This window comes from Amborella trichopoda, chromosome 9 (genome assembly GCF_054954075.1).
Source record: "Amborella trichopoda isolate Santa Cruz 75 chromosome 9, AtrichopodaSantaCruz75HAP2 v2.0, whole genome shotgun sequence".
Taxonomy (NCBI): domain Eukaryota; kingdom Viridiplantae; phylum Streptophyta; class Magnoliopsida; order Amborellales; family Amborellaceae; genus Amborella; species Amborella trichopoda.
The window spans coordinates 16,435,070-16,453,266 of record NC_142344.1 but is presented as its reverse complement, the minus strand read 5'-3'; the positions used below and the strand labels follow the sequence as shown (position 1 = coordinate 16,453,266).

Genomic DNA, 18,197 nt, shown 5'->3' with positions numbered 1-18,197 from the left:
TATGCTTGCATCTAGAGGTTGAGATGATCAATTTTGACAGTTTTCAGCATGGGAACAACCTTTTTCTATGGCTTTTGAGGTACACCTTTCTTCAATAGTATAAAGTTTGCACCTCATATAAACTTTTCCTTTGACTAATTTTACCTCTTATAAATAGAAAAAAATTTATACAAGGTGCCAACCTTATACTATAGAAGTGAGGTGCATCTTAAATCATCTAGAAGATAATTATCTGATGTTGAAAATCCTCCAACTAATCAACTTGACCTTGAGATGGATGTATATGAAGGAAATAAAAAATTTCACATCCTAAAAATAATACATCTTGTAACAAGTTATTTTGACAGTTTATTTTCAAGTGCTTATAAATATGCTCTATCTATATCACTTTTAAAAATTTAAAATTTTATAGCTATGAATTTTTTTTTTTCAAGCTATCGTAAAGTATCCAAAACTAAAACTCCATCTCCAAACAAAATCTAGAGGTGCGTCTTACTTGCATAGTATAAGGATGCCATCCTATAGAAAAACATAGAAATCAAGGATGCCAACCAAGATTCAACACAACAAAAAGTTTATACAAGTTTGCAACCTAAGGTGTACCTCAATAATCCAATAGAAAAGAGAGTTTTAAAGTTGGATAGCCTTCCAATTACGAAACGAAGAAAAAAATAATTTCTAAGTACTGAAAATAGTAAATCGTGGAACAAGTTATGTAGAATATCTATTTTTAAGATTTTTATATAAAATTTTAAAATTTGTAATTGATATTTAATATAAAATTTAAATTTTTTTGACAGAATAAAAACCGCACGGGAGTTGAGTGAACCCTGGGGGTATTTGCTGTTCACTCCGGTGATGGGCGAGAATGAAGAAGAAGAAGCAGTCGGCGGAGCAGGGGTGGGAAAAGAAGGTGATCCTGTACCCTACAATGGTACTGGTAACAATAATAACCCTAGCAGCGGCAGCGCTAATGGAGGACCAAAAGGCAAGTCATGCAAAGGATGCCTCTATTACTCTTCCCATCTCAAATCCAAACGCCACAACCCTCGTTGTGTCGGGGTCTCAAGACCTCTTCAACAAGGTAATCTCTCTCTAATTTGTTTGTCTTCTATCTCTATCTGTTCCGTTTTGTTTTACTCGAAATGCGTATTTCTTATTTGATTCATGTGCTATAATATGTTTATGTCCCTCAACATATTACTGAATTACTTATCAGGTTATTTCGTAGACTGTCTGGGAATTTTAAGGAATACATATTGGTTGATTTGTATTTTGAACAGGATGAATTTGATTTAGTGTCGGGCCAGTTTAAGTCAATTATGTATACTTTGAATGTTGTATTGGATAGTAAAATCATGGGATGAGATGAGCTTGAAAAATATTTTAATTCATGGATTACTATTTGTGAGTTTCTTTATTTCATTTTCTTCCAATATGTGTTCTTATTTAAATTTACTACTGCAAATCACATCATATAAAATTGTTATATGTTTTGTTCAACTTACCATCAGAGTTGTAGAATTTCACATCCTGTTGAATTTCTCATCTTTTTATGCATTCAGTTGTTTCTCTGAATGGTTTCATCAAAATAGTAATGTCTGTAAGGGGAATAGATGGATTAGCTCAGCTTGTTCTTTGCCTAGGATCTCTGGTTGTTCTCCTAAATCCCTTTTTTTTATGTCATCGTGCATGGACTTCTGAGGCATGTGATCCGCTTCCTTTCTTTCCATTTAGAATATCGTGCAGCTTTGGGTTTAAAGGCCATTGTAAGCTCTATAGCACTTGGCTGTTTATTTATTTTCTACTTTTGTTTTTGTTCACATAAGCTATTTTCCATGAGACAGAATCTCGCTGGAAATGCTTCAATTGGGGTTGTTTTTATATAAATTAGTGAATAAAAACTCGCCTGAGTCACCTTGATTTCTCACCTGAGTAACCTCGATTTGCCAAGTATGTGAGTGCTTACAAATGAGAAAAAGAGATGTATATGATTTTTTCATTAGATATGATTTTTTATGCTTAGTTCGATGTAAACAATGTATCTCAATGTGGTAATGCCATGGTATGCCTTGTGTGATTAACTGGGTTTGATTACCTTGCGAAACACTTTATATGTTTATAACTCTTCACACGACAAATTGAAAAAGTTGCTCGGTTTGTCTGAGATCATTGCTCAACTCAACTTGTTTTTAGCATTGAAATGTCAACTAGAGGAATTTTGTTTGAGGAAAAGTTGCTACCAAAGAAATTTCATTCTATCTCTGAAAAGTGAAGACCAACCAGTAGACTTTCTTACCAAGGTCGTTGGGAACCCTCGAGTACAAGTGATTTAAGCAAGCTGGGCATGAGGAATATCTATGCACTAGCTTGAGGGAGAGTGTTGTGAATGTTGAAGTTTATACTCTTTTCTATTGTATTCAAGTCCCTAAGGGCTTATGTGTCATTTCCTCACTAAAAGGGCAACATTGCGTACAAGTAAAAGTTAATATACATGTGTGTGTGTGTGCGTGCGCGTGTGTGTGTAGAAGAGAGCCGACCCAAATAATTGGTATAAAGGCTTGGATGATGATGATGATGATATATATTAGAAGAGAGGAGTGCAGGTCAGTTTTAGAACTCAATGTGACTCCTTATCTTCTCTTCCTTTTGCTTCTCTCTAGACATCTCTCTTTCTCACTTCCTCTCCTCTCTCTTGTTCTCTTTAGATCCTCTTCTCCCTTGTTCTTCTTCTTCTTCTTCTTTTATGCTGTATATTATAACTAGATTACATCGAAAATCATGCATATGAGACAACTTGGGGGCTTTCCTAGTTAATTTTTCAATTATACTACTGTGGCCAAGAATTGGTAAATGCTTGTAAATCATCAAAGTTCTCATAATTTCAAGGGTATCTCTAGTGTTTCTCTCTACAACACTATTTCCTTGTGTGGTTGTAGGCATGAGGTCTGATGAATTATCCCTTGCAAATATTGGATCATGTTTCTTTTTTACATTGTCCTATTATCGATTCTATAGATTTCAACTTTGGCATTTAATTGAGTGATGACCACTTTATGAAAAACTTAAAAATTTCACACACTTATGTTTTGGTTTTCTTGCTTTAGACCCAAGTATTACGAGAACAATCATCAATGAAGGAAACAGAAAATTGTGCACCATTGATAGGACCCCACACATGAGAGTAAATGAGAGAGAAAAAATCTGAACAAGCATTTTATTATAATTGATGGCAAATGACAATATTTTGAAAGTTGGCATGCTTCACACAAGGAAATAACATGGTTTGAAACAGAGGCAGAAGGCAAGATACTCCAAGGACACGAGTTGAGCGATGCCCCAAATGGGAATGTCAAAGATCCCCATTGTAATTATTTGATAATTAGCCTTGCCGAAGATGTAGAGACAGCTATCCTCGTATCCTTCCTTAATCTTTTTCTCAGTCTTCAAACTTTGAAAGACATGGTGAGATGGAGAAAAAGTTACAGTTATAACTCATATCTATCATAAGTTACTAACACATAGTAAGTTAACTGGGAAAGAAGGAACATGAAGGGCTCTTTAACATATGCAAGAGAGCCGCAAAATGATTTCTGGTCAGATTTGTTTATTGGTCTTTCCCCTCTACGAGACCATTTCCCCATTTTATTGCTATTAGTGAGAACAACCCAGGCCACAATGGTCGGGAACTACGAATTGTTGGGTACTGTTAGGGTGTGGAACCCCAACTTTCTAAGGCCCTTGGCGGACCATGAGTTGCATGATTGCATGATCCTATCTTCCATTCTCTAGATGACCTTCTTACCAACCCTTGGTCCGATACAATCATTTGGTCTCTAGCACATCGTGGCATCTTTTTGGTTTCCTCTTTTTGCCATAAATTTTATATGCCCCCAACCTTACCTGACTCACCTCCTTCCATTGCTGTTAGAGCTTGGTTCCCTCTTGTACCCCTTAGAATTCAAGTGTTCAACTGTATCGCAATATCCAAGAGAAGGGGATTGCAGATACCAAATAGATGCATCATGTGCACCCTCAAGGAGGAAACCACCACCCACTTATTTATCCATTGGGACCTTGTTAGAACCCTTTGGGGAGACCTCATTCGCCTTTTCAATTGGTTGTGGTGACTCTGACATTGATCCCACACCTATGTCACTCCTCTCTCTCCCACCATGGCCGAAAGCAGGTATCCTCTTGTGGCGGGCTTCTGTGGCTGGCATACATTGGGTGATTTGGACAGAGAGAAACAATAGGACCTTTCACGATGAGAAGGTTGCCATCGAAGCCTTAAATGATAGGGTCAAACCCTCAGTTATCTTTCGGGCAAAAAATAACAAATTGTTCAAGGACTGTTCCTTCTCAGACTTTCATCAAAATTGGCAGGCTTTGTTGAACCGCAGGCCTGCTCGCATCCCTCGAGCTTCACTCTGGAGACTACTAGAGATCGGCCAAGCTAAGCTCAATTTCGATGGATGTTCCCTGGGTAACCCCGGCCCCTCGGGCATAGGGTGCATTTTCAGAGACAAGGACGACTGTACACACTTCCCCTTCTCTTGCTTCATCGGACACACTGATTCTAATACCACGGAGGCTATTGCCCTTGTTGAAGACCTTAGGAACTTTAATCCCACTTGGGGGCTCCATGTTGATCAACAAGGGGGTTCTAAGAGCATAATCTCTTGGGCCTTAGGAGTGTCCTCTTGCCCTTGGAGGCTAGATCACATTTTTGACAAGATTTCCCACATTTGCAGCCATACTCATGTTGGTTGGAGTCATACTTGGAGGGAAGCTGATGTCCTCGTTAAAGGGGGAGCCACCCAGGACAACAAGCAGGGGACTTTTCGAGCATCTTTTTGAGCACTTTGGCCCCATCTTTTGTATATTTATTTTCGTAACTATATGTTTTGGGTAAGTCAGTGGGGATTTGGGCCCCTACCCGTTTTTCATTAATAAGTAAGAATGGTACAAAAGGATAAAGAGTTTATGATACAGTTCTTTCATGAGAAGTCTTGGCCATAGTTGCTGGAACCTTGTAGGAAAGGCCACGGACCCGCTCCGGAACGTTGATTCCGAGGTTCCAGCTAGGAATCTCGGATGGAACGCGGTTCCCTATATTGTGATTCGCGTTCCAAGCAGGTTCGAATTGCAGTTCTCAAGTCTATGACACAATGCATATGATTTTTCCTCTATTTGGCACTGATTCATATGCAATGATTTAGTTTTGTGCAATGGTATTGTGGACCTACGCATCATTCTTTATACCTTAAAACATACTATGGCTATTCCTTCCCCATGGAATCGCGCTTCCCTGTGACAAGGATCCAGCTCCCTTGATATAGGATCGTACGGACAATGATCCCAACCACAAGGAGCTTCCAACAATCCACGGTTCCACGAACCCAAGCCCGCTCTCTCTCCCGGGAACGCACCCGCACCCGCACCCGCACCCGCACCCGACAACTATGGTCTTGGCCATTTCAGAAGAAATTAGAGGAGAAATAAAATCAGGTGGCCAGGCACACCAAACCGTAGGATGAGAGACTTCTAGCACTCTTGGCCAAGTGATCGGCCATCGAGTTGGCCTCTCGATAGACATGCTTAATACTCCAGGGGCGGCGATCCAAGATGGTAAAGGTAGTTTGCTGTCATAATTCGGAGATTCCAGGGGGGCTTATGGCGGCCGTGAAGGGAATGCACTAGAATCTGCCAATCACTCTCAATGAGCAGTGGAAAGCAATGCAACTCAGTAGCTAGCTGAATGCCCCTTTCATTGGCTGAAAATTCAGCAACATTGTTGGATGTGTGCCCTAGAGGAACAACAAAAGCGGCGCAAACCCTCCCATATCATTTCTGATAATTCCTCGACAACCAGTTGCTCCAGAGTTGCCAAGGGACGAGCCATCAATGTTTAGTTTATAGGGACCTGCTGGGGGTGGAGACCATGAGACCAAAATCAAAGTTTTAGGATGCATTGGGTACCGCTGGATTTTGAGGTCATCAACTATGTAGGCTTCTCTGACGGGTAGAAAGTCCATCCTTTCACCTTTGCTAAGCTTGCAACAATAGAAATGATGCGGTGCAACAATTGTTCTCTTTTGGGTCTCTTTTCTTCAAAGATACACAAATTCCTCTTAGTTCAGAGGAGCCAGATGGTTGTGGAGAATAGAGAGATCCAAACATTATGTAATCCTGCTGATCGAAAGCGGAAGTTGACCCATCTCTCAAATATTAAAGGTATTGATGGGCCTATAGGGAAACTTTTGCCACATTGCCACATAATAAACTGCAAGAGAACCTGCGAGAAAGTACATAACAAAATAATGTGGTTAACAGAATATTTTGGTGACTATATACGGGATGTGTAGCATATGTTGAGTCCCGTCGGGGGTTTTTGTAATGGAGCACCCAACATGTGGGTTGCCAATCTCTTGTAATCGTCTTCACTCAATACAACAGTTAACACTTTCAGAAAAATGGATGTAAGAGAGCTGTCGGCAAGGGTAACTGTCTTGGAACCAGCCGGGTATTCTCAAGTGAAGCTAAGTAAAGGGAGCTTACTAGTCATATATTATGTTACTCCATAGTCAATGACCCAATTTAAAGATGGAGCAAGGAGGGACTAATCATTACCTATCTCTTGAGATGGCTGCGTCGTTACGGGGTTTAGTGGGTTCCTTTCTCTGAAGGAGCACATTGAGGTGATTGATCTTACCATTTGAGTAGTTGCCTGAGGAAGCTGTCACTTGGTCGGTTGCAGGTTTGGCTTAACTTAACTGGTTGGTGGTGTTGCTGGCCAACACCTATCCTTCGTTTCCCCAATCAATTGCGATGCTCACATTTAGGTTTAGTAGTTACACCCCGACTATGTTCACTGCCTTTCTACTTGAAAATTAGCCACAGAGGCTAGATCAAGGACCTTTGGAACAACCCTCATTACTTCTTTGCACTTTTCTTCTCTTTGAAGAAGACTGTAGACAAAATTGATATCTGGTAATTTCTTAGTGCACAACAATGTTTCAAAAAACGGTCTGCTCGGCGCCTAGGCACCCAAGACTCTATGCATCGCACGCCTAGGCCTGCCCATTTTGGGTAGATGTACCTGGGCGGGCGCCTAGGCGGGTTCCTAGGCGGGAGGCTAGGTACAAGAGTTTTTATTTATTTGCAAAAGATACCCAAAAGGTAAAAAGGGGTAATTTTGACCCCTAAAAGTTATGGGGGTTATTTTCAACACTTAAAATTAAAAGAACAATTCCATAAACCCTTCAATCTCTTAGCGATACCTATTTTTGAGAATCAAAAGTATTTTTTGTGGTTTGAAGAAGCTTCTTAAATTTTTTCACGTATTATGGAATATGGAGAGTTGGAGACTATTACTAATACATATCCTATTGGACTTTTAAATTTTGTATGGTTTGAATTTTGAAATTTTGAACATTTTTATTCTCAATATGTGATATGTTATATGTTTGTATATAAAAAAGTATGTTACAATATTTTCAAATGCAATAAAGTACAAAATTAACACAAATATATGAATATATATTATATATTTATAGAATTTGTACTACAGGGTGCCCAAGGCTTTGGGCGCCCTCTTGGGAGCTGGGAGCCAAGCCGGCTACCTAGGGGCCGGCTAGCGTATTTGAAACCTTGGTGGACAGTACATGTGTACGAACCATCTCAGAATCACCATTAAGGCACCAATGAGTTCGAAATAGGCGTCCTCAACTTGCCTTTGTCATTCGAAGATGGCAATTGGGCACTTATGTGGCAATGCCTCAGAAAGTTTGAGTTCCTCCCACATGATTTTGAGTCTCTTTAATATTCTGACCGAGATTTCTCTCCTTTATAAAGCCCTATCTCTGTAGAACTGATACAGTTGGACAATATTGTCTTTTTTGGAAAATTACTCTTTTACTATCAGTAGATTTCTTTGGCAGAATCAAGGAAAAAATCCACTTCTAATGTTTTCATTTATGGAATTGAGATCCATGCCATAATATGTGAATCAGATGCCATCCACTCTTCATACTTAGGTCAAAAGGATTGGGGTTCTTGGATGTTCCATTTGTGTGTCCAATCTTGTTGTCATTTTGATGGAGATGGCCTATGCAAAGTTGTTGCCGCCATTTAGCTTCACAGCAGCAATATGCATGACCATTGAATCCCATGAGGGTATATTTCTAATCCCCTGAATGTGGGTGTCTTTGATCTGCCATCTAATAGATAAAAACAACTTACTAGAGGAGAATATGATATATGAAGCTTATCCAAAGATGATATTGCAGCCTTGTATAATCTCTAAACACTTATGACCAGTCTAAGTTATTTCGGCAAAAAGTGGAAGTATTTTCTGCAAAAAAAGGGTGCAAAGCCTTAGGGATCCTTCCAAACTTCGAACTGTTGAAAAAGATGGTGCAGTTGTGGATCACTGAGTGTTGGTTGTTGCTCTGGTACCATGTAAAGTTTGTGGGCCCAGATCTCTAGGGGAAACAATGGCTGCAAGTGAGAGAAATTGTTGCGAAGGGTCTCACTTTATTGATTCTTAGGAGGGTAGTATAAATATTCTTAGTAGAAATTGTTGATGTCTTTGATGATCTTTGATGATCTTTGATGTTCCAAACAAAATATGATCCTCATGGCTCCCTGTTTCCTAAGCAGCGTGTTGGATGAAATGCCCTTAAAAGATGAGGACAATCTTACCTTGAATGCACACACTTGCATACCTGTAAGCTGCATTGTATCTACGTTAGCGGCATTATGTATATCCATTGTCAAACAAATATTATGTGTTGTAGGGAACACTAGATGAATTAACCTGTTTTTTGCACTTGAAGGATACTATTAGGTTCAGATTCCATTGGGTTTGAAATGTTCTTTATTATGTGTTGTAGGGAACAGTAGATGAATTAACCTATTTTTTGCACTTGAAGGATACTATTAGGTTCAGATTCCATTGGGTTTGAAATGTTCTTTTATGACTATTTTATGTGGTGTTTTCAAAATGTGTAGATGTATACATATTTGCCTTTTCTATAGTTCTTTTAAAATGCGGCAAAGTACTTGTTGGCATTTCTTTTTCTTTTCTCATATATCTCTTTATGTTAAGGTGAAGCATGTTCATTATGATAACCCTGTGGTGTAACCTCTTGCAAATGTCATGAGCAGTGCCAGGTTATGTCATTGGGGAGTCGGAGATGGAGGCTTCTAAGGATGGTCGTAGCCTATCAGACTTCAAGTATTCTTGTCTGGGTTACTCTGTCTACTTGGACAACAAAAATAATTCAGCTGAACATCATGAAGAGCATGCTGAACTGCCCTTTTGTGTTGGCATTGAGGTCGTCGTTCATTCAAATTCATTTCACATTTTAAAATCATGTTTACAGTAGTGTTTTTCCATGCAATGAGGTGCATGATAATTGGCTTGTTGTTTTTTTGTTCATTTGCCAATAATGCATAGATAGTTGGAATTATCACTATTTCTTTTGAATTATCAAGTAAATTTGTTCCTAATTGTGTTGGTTCTTAAATGTCCAACACTAATCACTGGTTGCAGTCTAACATGGTGATATGCTGAGACTCTTTTATGCTTATTTCATTTCTTCATCGTAAACTGTAAAAAAAAGGTTCCCATTCTTTCTGCTGCCATCTTGTCGAAGTCACCTATCTTGAAATAACATGTTTGTCCTGTCCTTGCCACAAATATAGGTTCTACATGCCAGCCAGCCTGATTTTCTGGACTGTGGACCATGTCTAAGCCATAAAAATGGTTCTCAAAGCTTGGATTTATAGAATCTAACTGTCCTCTCACCCAGTGGCTCATAAAAAGTTACATAAAAAGTTAATACAATTTCTATGGTTTCATGTGTCATGTTCTTTTACTATAGTTGTGTTCAGTTCACACAAAACATCTTCGGCAAATTTGTTTAGTTGAATTTGAGCACACATGAGCACAAGGTAGAAGTATGATTGACCATCTGTTGTGCTGGTTGGGTGGGGGTGTTTTGAAGCAAAATTAGGGGCCTTTGCTGAAGCTATGGAGCACAATACCAGACTATGGTCCCGAGGAAGTGAAACCCCGGATTTCTACCTCTTAAGGGGACTTTCTGCCGCCCTAAATAAAAGACATGAAGAAATAAGTCAAAACAGTGGCCTACCAAGTGCACCCCACTGGAAGATCAGCCGAATAAACACTCGGGCACAATAATTGCCGGGATTCCATAGGAATTTTCGAAGCTGAGTTGAGAAAAATAGCCTAATATCAAGCTCAAATTTGGCAGATTCCTTTGAGATGATAAGAAGCCCGATACACTGAACCCACTCCCTATACACTGAAGCTGTGCCCTATTCAAAATTGGCGGATCCAGATTGTTCCACGACTTGCTCCCGGATCCTCGCTTTGAGGTGGCATCGAGGGTTTTTGACTTGCTTCCGAATCCCGCTCATAGGAAGGGATTCCATGTGTCCCACGACTTACTTGTGGACCCTTACTTTGAGGTGGAATTGAGTGCCCTAGACTTGCTCCCGATCATCGTAACAGATTCCAAGTGTCCCGCTACTTACGAATAGATCCTTGCTTTGAGGCGGGTGTCGAGTGTCTTTGACTTGCTCCCTATAACCGAAATTGAGTTTCATAATATGGTTGATCTTGGCATAAGAGTTGGAGGCTTAATTTGCTTTTAGGATCAGGCCAAGCTTTTTCGGGACACCTCGCGGCTGAAAATTGGTCCGGGATCCCTCTTTGAATGACTTCAGAGCTGTGCATGGTGGCACCCACACTGTGGGTGCACACCATGTTGTAGGCATGAATCCATGCTGATGCTGTACGTATGTGGGTTGTGGTGGGGTGCACGCACCCATGCTGTAGGCATAGGTGTGTGGCTCCAGCTCCATATCCATACTTCTGTGACTTGGGTTGGGCTGGGTCTTGAAAAATCTGGCTCGGCGAGATCTCTTCAATGGTTCTGACCTCACGCCTATCTGATCACAAAAATTAACCATGGTATTATTCATTTTCAGGCCATTCCAGTTTTGCCTTCGCTAAAATTTTCCTTTGTGTTGAGGGCTTTTCGTCAATAGGCTTTTATAAGGGCTTCCTTGGTCACTTCTCTTATGGTAAAGAAATATGGTATCCCCATTTTGCTCCTCCTTGGGACCCCACTTCACATTGGGGACATAGTGTCTTTAAGGATTTGTAAGGGAGTCTTTAAGGATTTGTAATGGTAATTGGGGTCTTCTCTCATGGGCTTCCATTTGCCCCATTTCACCTCACACCTTCTTCCCTTGAAGCTTTAGAGAGCCCTTTTTTACTTGGAGCTTTTAGTGAAGACAGTTGAAGCCTTAGAGAGGAGTATTTGGGCGTATTTCTTCAGCATGCAATGCTCTACTCTAGATAAGCTTTTAGTTCCCTTTCTTTTGCTCTTATTTTTGCCATTGCTTTTTAGTTCTGTAGCATGCTTTTGGTGTGAGGGGCTCAGTCCTAGCCTGTGATTTGTCGGACATTGTTCCCTTTAGAATCCGGTCATGGATTTCTCTGGGGCTTTTGGCACTAAGTCAGGGTTCTTGTCATTTTTGCAGAATGCCTCGATACAGGAGAGTTGTTGTTGAAAATTTTCATTGTGTTTCCCTCTTGTGGGGCCATTTTGACCCGGCCTGCTTTTGTCAGGCACCCACGCTGTGATTGTGGGTGAGTTTCAGTCCAGTGACATCCATGGGATGCTCTATGGCATGGATGTATCCATGGGACTGTCACATGCTGTATCCATATTGTGAATTTGGTTTGAAACCGACGGGGCACCCATGCCGTATAGTGCAGCGTGGGTGAGAGAAGTTTCATGGAGAGCACCCATGCTGTGTGGTGGGGGTTTGTAGAGTGGGACACCCATGGTGTGCTGGTTCGTGCGGGTGCAGATGTTGTAGTGAGAGCACCTGCTCTGTGTGGTCCAGCGTGGGTGGATATATTCAAAGGTGGCACCCACGCTGTATGGTTGGCATGGGTACAGAGTATTCTATTGGGAAACCCATGCCATAAGTGTGGGCAGACTGTTTCTGGGAGGGAGACACGCTCAAAATCAGCGTGGGTGAGGGGGACGTTGCACTGGGGCACCCTCGTTGATGGTTCAGTGTGGGTGTGAGATGTGGAGCAGGGCTGTGCACCCACACTAGGGCTTTAGCGTGGCTGCATTTTCTTTTTACATTGGTACCCACACTGTGTGCTTCATCGCGGGTGAGCTTTGTTGAGGCATTTTTCGTCTTAGCTTTGGGCACTTCTCTATTGCTTCCTTCTGTTGGTCCAACTCCTATCTCCGTGCTTTTTGCAGTGTATAATCTCTTAGAAGATTCGGATCTGTTTGATAGTTCGCATCTCATTTCGGATCAACTTCCTCGCAAGGGGGTGGATTGGGAGGTCCATTGCTTTGGTATCGTCATTTTGCGGCACTCGCCCTTGGCCTGTTATTGCCCTCAATTAAACTTGAAATTCCCATTTAGCATCACATATGTTTCCCAGGTCATCCATGCTTCATTATCTTCATCGGGATGTCGCCTCAAGCACGGAATGGCCCCCAGTCCATGATAAAGGCTGCACAATACTGACGGGGCCAACACAAATCTTTTGTCCTGTGCCTCCTCACAGGCCATGAAAAGGCACTCTGGTGGGCAGACGAATTCGAAGGCCAACACAAACCTTTTCTTCTGTGCCATCTCACAGGCCATGAAAAGGCATTCCGGTGGGGCTGACGAAGTCGCCCCGAGGGGAAGGGAGAGCGATTTTACAGAGGAACATGGCCAGATAAGCGGCCTGATATGCGCAATCTTTTTGTCTCCTGCATGTGAAGAACTTGGTCGCTATGCATAGTAGGTTGATAAACCTCAACTTTCCTTGAAGAGCAAGCCCCAAAGACACTCAACGCAACTCCAAGATTCCAAGGTTCTGGGAGCAAGACAACAAACTTGGTACTATTGACCATGAGTGGGAAGCAAACTTCAATGAAGTATCCAACACGCCCACAAATTGTGGACTACAACAAACTGGTAGGGAGCCTGACACACTTGAAAGTAAAGCAAATCGCCAGCTATCGAGAACTCCAAACTAGAGTGAAATGTCCCGCTCTTTGTGGTGCCACGATCGTGTGACATTCGCGCACATGCCCCGGAAACAAAATAAGGTCATCGAGGGCTAGTTGCTGTGGTTGTGAAGCACAATACCGGACTAGGGTCTCGTGGAAGTGAAACCCCGGATTTCTACCTCTAAAAGGGGTCTTTTTGTCTCCTTAAATAAAAGAAATGAAAGAATAAGCCAAAATGATGGCCCACCAAGAAAGTATAATGCTTGTTTCAAATTTGGGGTCGATCCGATCTTGGAAAGTACCACTTTTGATGCAACAATCGAAAAAATCACCAATGGACCACCAAACTTTTACGAGAAATGCATTGTGGGCATGGTCTAGGAATGGAAGACCAATTTCCAGCAACTACCAAGTTTTATTATGCAAAGAAAGGTCATAACTCATGATTCCTATAGCTAAATGGCTTCAAATTTAGATATTTTGCTCCCCTCTTAGCTAGCTTTCCATTCGCATGCATATTCTCGACACAGATCATAGTCGAATCAAGGGGAAAAATAAAAGATGAATGGTGAACCTATGTGTAATAGTCCCCATGACCCTGATCCGTGCTCGACTCAATATCTTACAATCTGTAGGGAGTTTTGGTCTCAAATTTTGCAAGGGCATTCCTCATTCAATCCCTTCGACATCAATATAAAATGTCAAAAGGTGTCCAAGCCGATTCGGGGTTTGGATTGTAGAGAGAAGCTACTCAATAAACCATTGCTGCTGAAAATTGAAGAAGGGCTCAATAGTTTGATCATACTCGTTGTCTATTGAACAATGGACAATAGTGGGCAAATTTCCTAGATTTCAAGCAAAGCATGGCGTTCTTAAAGAACTTGTTGCCAAATCCGTTAAAATTGCCCTCAATCCTTGGAGTTTTTTTATCCAAATTTGTCTCAAAATGATCATGGCAACATTCTCCACAAAATTCAGGAGAAAATTCGAGCAAAAAAAGGCCCAAAAACGCATCATTGGAAAATGGATGGTGACATGGGAGAGGCTCGTCCCAATGTAGATTGATGAAACTTCCAGGTTTTGACCCTCAAAATGGTCAATTTCCCCTCTAGCCTGAATCTAATTTCCGATTTTCTTCTCACCTATGAGGCCTAACTTTAATTTTCAACCATTGTTTCACTCAAGTTCAACCTCTAACCCCCATTTGTTAGGGTTTAGAAAAGTAAAATTAGCCATTCCCTCTTAGAGAGAGAAACCTCCCACCCTCTAGCCTAGAGTGAGAGACCTTTACCAATAACTAAACTACCCTCCCAAAAATCCAAAAACTCCTCAAACTAAGGAAATAGAAAATACATCAAAATTCCCAAAAATTTCCCAAAACCCAAGGCACCAAAATTACCAAAACTACCCGCTGGAAACTCCAAAAATGCCAAACTACAAGAAGGGAGAATTAAGGTAGGAACATGGATCGAAACCTCGGAAGTTGACTTGGATCGGATTACTCCTCTCTATTCGGATCATTTGGGATCCCTCATCAAGGTGCATGTTCCTTCTTGTCTAAAACAAGCAAAGTGGGGCTAAATTCCTGCGAGGAACAATGTTGAATACTCCGGTTGGATCTGCCAGCTGACGAATATATCGTGGGTCGGCATCCTCGGTATTCATATAAACCAAGTGGTCTAAGAGGGTTGGCTAACCCGACCTGGGGAATTCTCGAGCCCTCATTGTAAGAGCGTTTCATGCATTTTGTAATTGAAAAGAGTTGTTCGCTTATTTTCGCTTCTCAGGTTCTTTGCCTCTTGTGGTTTGGAGTTGGAAGGAAAAAAACAAGCTTGAAGCACACACGAGCGCATGAGAGCCAAGTGAGCGCTGGTGTCTAATGACGTCGGGATATCCCCCTCCATTGGTAAGGGGAACTACCTCCATTAGCTGTTAGCCATTGAATGCCTTGGACTACCTTAGTTGAGTTACATTTCCCTTAGGAGTTTTGAATGAACCCACTTATCCTTGCCGGGAGGTTGCCGTCAAATGCAATTTTTTTAAAACTGGACTAGATAGACCAGTTTGGCTTGTTGGACTAGGAATTGGGCCTAAAAATGGTTTGGTATGATAAATGAACTGGCAATTGGTCAAAACTGATGCGAGTCATCCTGTTGGGCTGGTCTTGAGAGGTTATTACTTGTTCAGAACCCCTTTTTGACTGATTTGACCAATTATTTATTTTTTATATTTTCTAATTATATTGTTCAATTCTAATATCTTGGGTCAACAATCCAAGAGAATGGAGAGATTGAGGAAAATGTCACGTATGAAATTAGAGCTGGGTGGGTGAATTGGATATGTGCATTTGAAGTTCTACATGATCATTACATACCAATGAAACTGAGGGGAAGTTTTATAGGACAGCTGCAAGAGTGGCCGTGCTTTATGGGACGAAATGTTAAGAAGTCAAGAAACAACATAACCATGGGATAAGTGTAGCTGAGATGAGGATGTTGAGATGGATAAGTAACAAGACAATAAGTGATAGAACTCGGAATGAATACATTCAAGGGAATTTAGGTGCGGCTTCAGTAGGCGTTAAGATGAGGGAAAGTAGACTTAGGTTGGCAGTAAGCCTAATACAACACTGGTTAGGAGGTGCGAGTTGGTTCGAGTGGAAGGATCTAAAAGGGCAAGGGGAAGGCCCAAAAGTCATGGATGGAAGTAGTGAGAAAAGATACGATGACCTATGGTCTTATTGAGGGTATGACCCTTGACAAGGCAGAATGGCAAAACTGGATTCGTTAGCCGATCCCAAATAGTTGGAATAAGACTCTGATGATGATGATGATTATTATTCCATTATTAGATGAGTTGTCCTGATTTGATAATATTTGATACTTTTGTCACATGGAGTTCCTTCAATGATTTCAACAACCTTGTGCTTGGCGCAAGGTAGGGAGGTTTGATCATATTATTCTCTATTTGTAGATTGTTTGAGATGACCCTATCAGACCCATCCACTTAACGTAGAACTGTTATATTAAGCTGTCATGGTTGCGAATATGTGGTGCTAGAGGTATAAGAGGAGAGTTACTTGTGATGAGGTACGATGACCCCTATGAGGAAGGAGAGTTCCTACCCTTCCCTCACCCCATCGACCCCCCACCCCTCTCCTGATCCCACTTCACTCAACCTCCTCCCTTTCCACCTTTCCTCCTCTTCAGCTTCTCCTCCCTCAATTCCATCAATTGACTCTAGTTGCAATGGTTGTTTAACCTCCACCATAGCACGCGAGCAAACCTAGCTTGGGAGGTCGAGAAAAAGGGCTGCCAGAAAATGGAGCAGCCAGAGAACATCTCCACACCTAATTGAAATTGGCCAAGACTTTCCAACAAATCGATGGTGAAAGCTTATGCTCATTGAGATTTCCACAATCCTCGTACCCAAACCAACAATGCAAAGTTATTATCTTACAATGTCAAACCAAAGGTGAAGATACAAGCAAGTTTAAAAGAATGGTAAGCTACCCTTGTTGGATCATTTTATGGCTGAAGGCCACAATGGAGCTAGAGAAACTGATTTGGAAAATAGGAGGCAATTTCGAGAACATGGCAAAAGATGAAAACCTGCTATCTTCTAATTTAAACTACAAGATATGGAAAGAGTCCTCAATGGAGGACACTGTTTTGTGGGTGGAACTATACAAACTACAAGTTTCATCAATCACAAAGAACTGCTCTCATTTACGAACATAAGTGAGCACAGTTACTTGAATGCCTCTTCTATTTGTGGTCACCATATCTACTTGGACACATTGCTGCCTCCTTTGGGAACCCTATCTCAATGGATCGTGTGGCGAGAGTCCACAAGCAAATAGATTTTGCATGCAGTGCTGTAGAGGTTGAACTCAACTTAGATCTCCTCTCTGAGGTTTGGATAGATTCAGATGAAGTTGAAGGGCAACTGCAGAAAATTAAATATGAGCAGGATCCCAAAGTTCTGCTCACTCTATATGATGCTTGTCCAGGACTCTGAATCATGCTGAGCAAAGAAGGGAACAGGGTTATAGAATAATACATGGCACCAAAGACCAGGTTGGTGAAATGAATGCCAGGAGACGTTGAGGCAGAGGCAGGTGTTGGAAGCTATCAAGCACCCAACCACAGCTCATTTGAACCACATTCAGAGGAGGGAAAACCGAATGACATGAACCAGAAAACTGAGCATTCTTCGAAAACTCCCCCTTGAGTTCGGGTTCTTGATTTAGCCTCTTGGAGGGAGGAAATGATAGGATTCCCATTATGGAACTCGAGAAGAACAAAAGGAGACTGAAAACCAATGCTCAGAGGTGGAGATGAGTAGAAAAAACAGGAAAGAGGTTCACAGAAATTCAGACTCCAGCCAAATCAGTAGAGTTGACAGATTTTGAAGGGGTAAGACGGGATTGAAGGAAAAAAGAACTCGAAAGAGGGTCCCAAAATGGACGGTATTGGCAAAGTTTGAGAGAGAGATAAGAGAGTTACTGAGAAAGCTGGTCGCAAATTAACTCTAAGCAGATTCCAGCAATATTAAAAAATTCTCTTGGCTGGAGAATATAGACCTAGGCGGCGCCCTACGCGGACATGTTCCTAGGTGCCCACCTAGGAGGCTTAAGGCGCTTGCCTAGTGCCACCCACTTTTTTTTTTGGTGGTGGTGGGGGTGGGGGGGAGGGGATATCGTAAGCACCCTTAAAAATAAAGAAAATAGGTCAGAATTATAAAATTGATTGAGGCCCTTTTCTTTCTCCCTCACTTAAGGTTCATATTCGCTTTCTCTACATATAGGAAGAAGAAAAAAAGATCGCCTCCAAGAGTTCTATGCGAGGCTTCTCTCTCACACACATACACATGCAAAAACATACATGACCCATATGCTCTCTCTACATGTAAGAAGAAGATAACCTCCAAGCGTTCGATGGAACGCCCCACTTTGTCTCTTTCTCATGGACTCATATTCTCTTTCTCTCTTTACATATAAGAAGAAGAAAAAGAACATGTCCTCCCAGTGTTTGACGCAAGACCTCACACACACGGATCCAGATGCTTTCTCTCTAGTAAGATGATCTTCAAGTGTTTGATGCGAGGCCTCACACACACACAGTG

The 18,197-nt window shown here is 41.5% G+C and overlaps 1 protein-coding gene across 2 annotated transcripts in view; it reads left to right on the top strand.

Moving 5' to 3' along the window:
* The first annotated feature begins 832 nt into the window (after positions 1-832).
* The window catches only part of LOC18424505 (altered inheritance of mitochondria protein), a 38,462-nt gene continuing 21,097 nt past the window's right edge, over positions 833-18,197 (top strand). For both annotated transcript variants that reach the window (XM_088848493.1, XM_011630716.3), the window contains exons 1-2: positions 833-1,084; positions 9,172-9,341. In XM_088848493.1, coding sequence (XP_088704619.1) covers positions 859-1,084; positions 9,172-9,341 — 396 coding nt within the window. In that variant the 5' untranslated portion in view covers positions 833-858. The remainder of the gene's footprint in view (positions 1,085-9,171; positions 9,342-18,197) is intronic.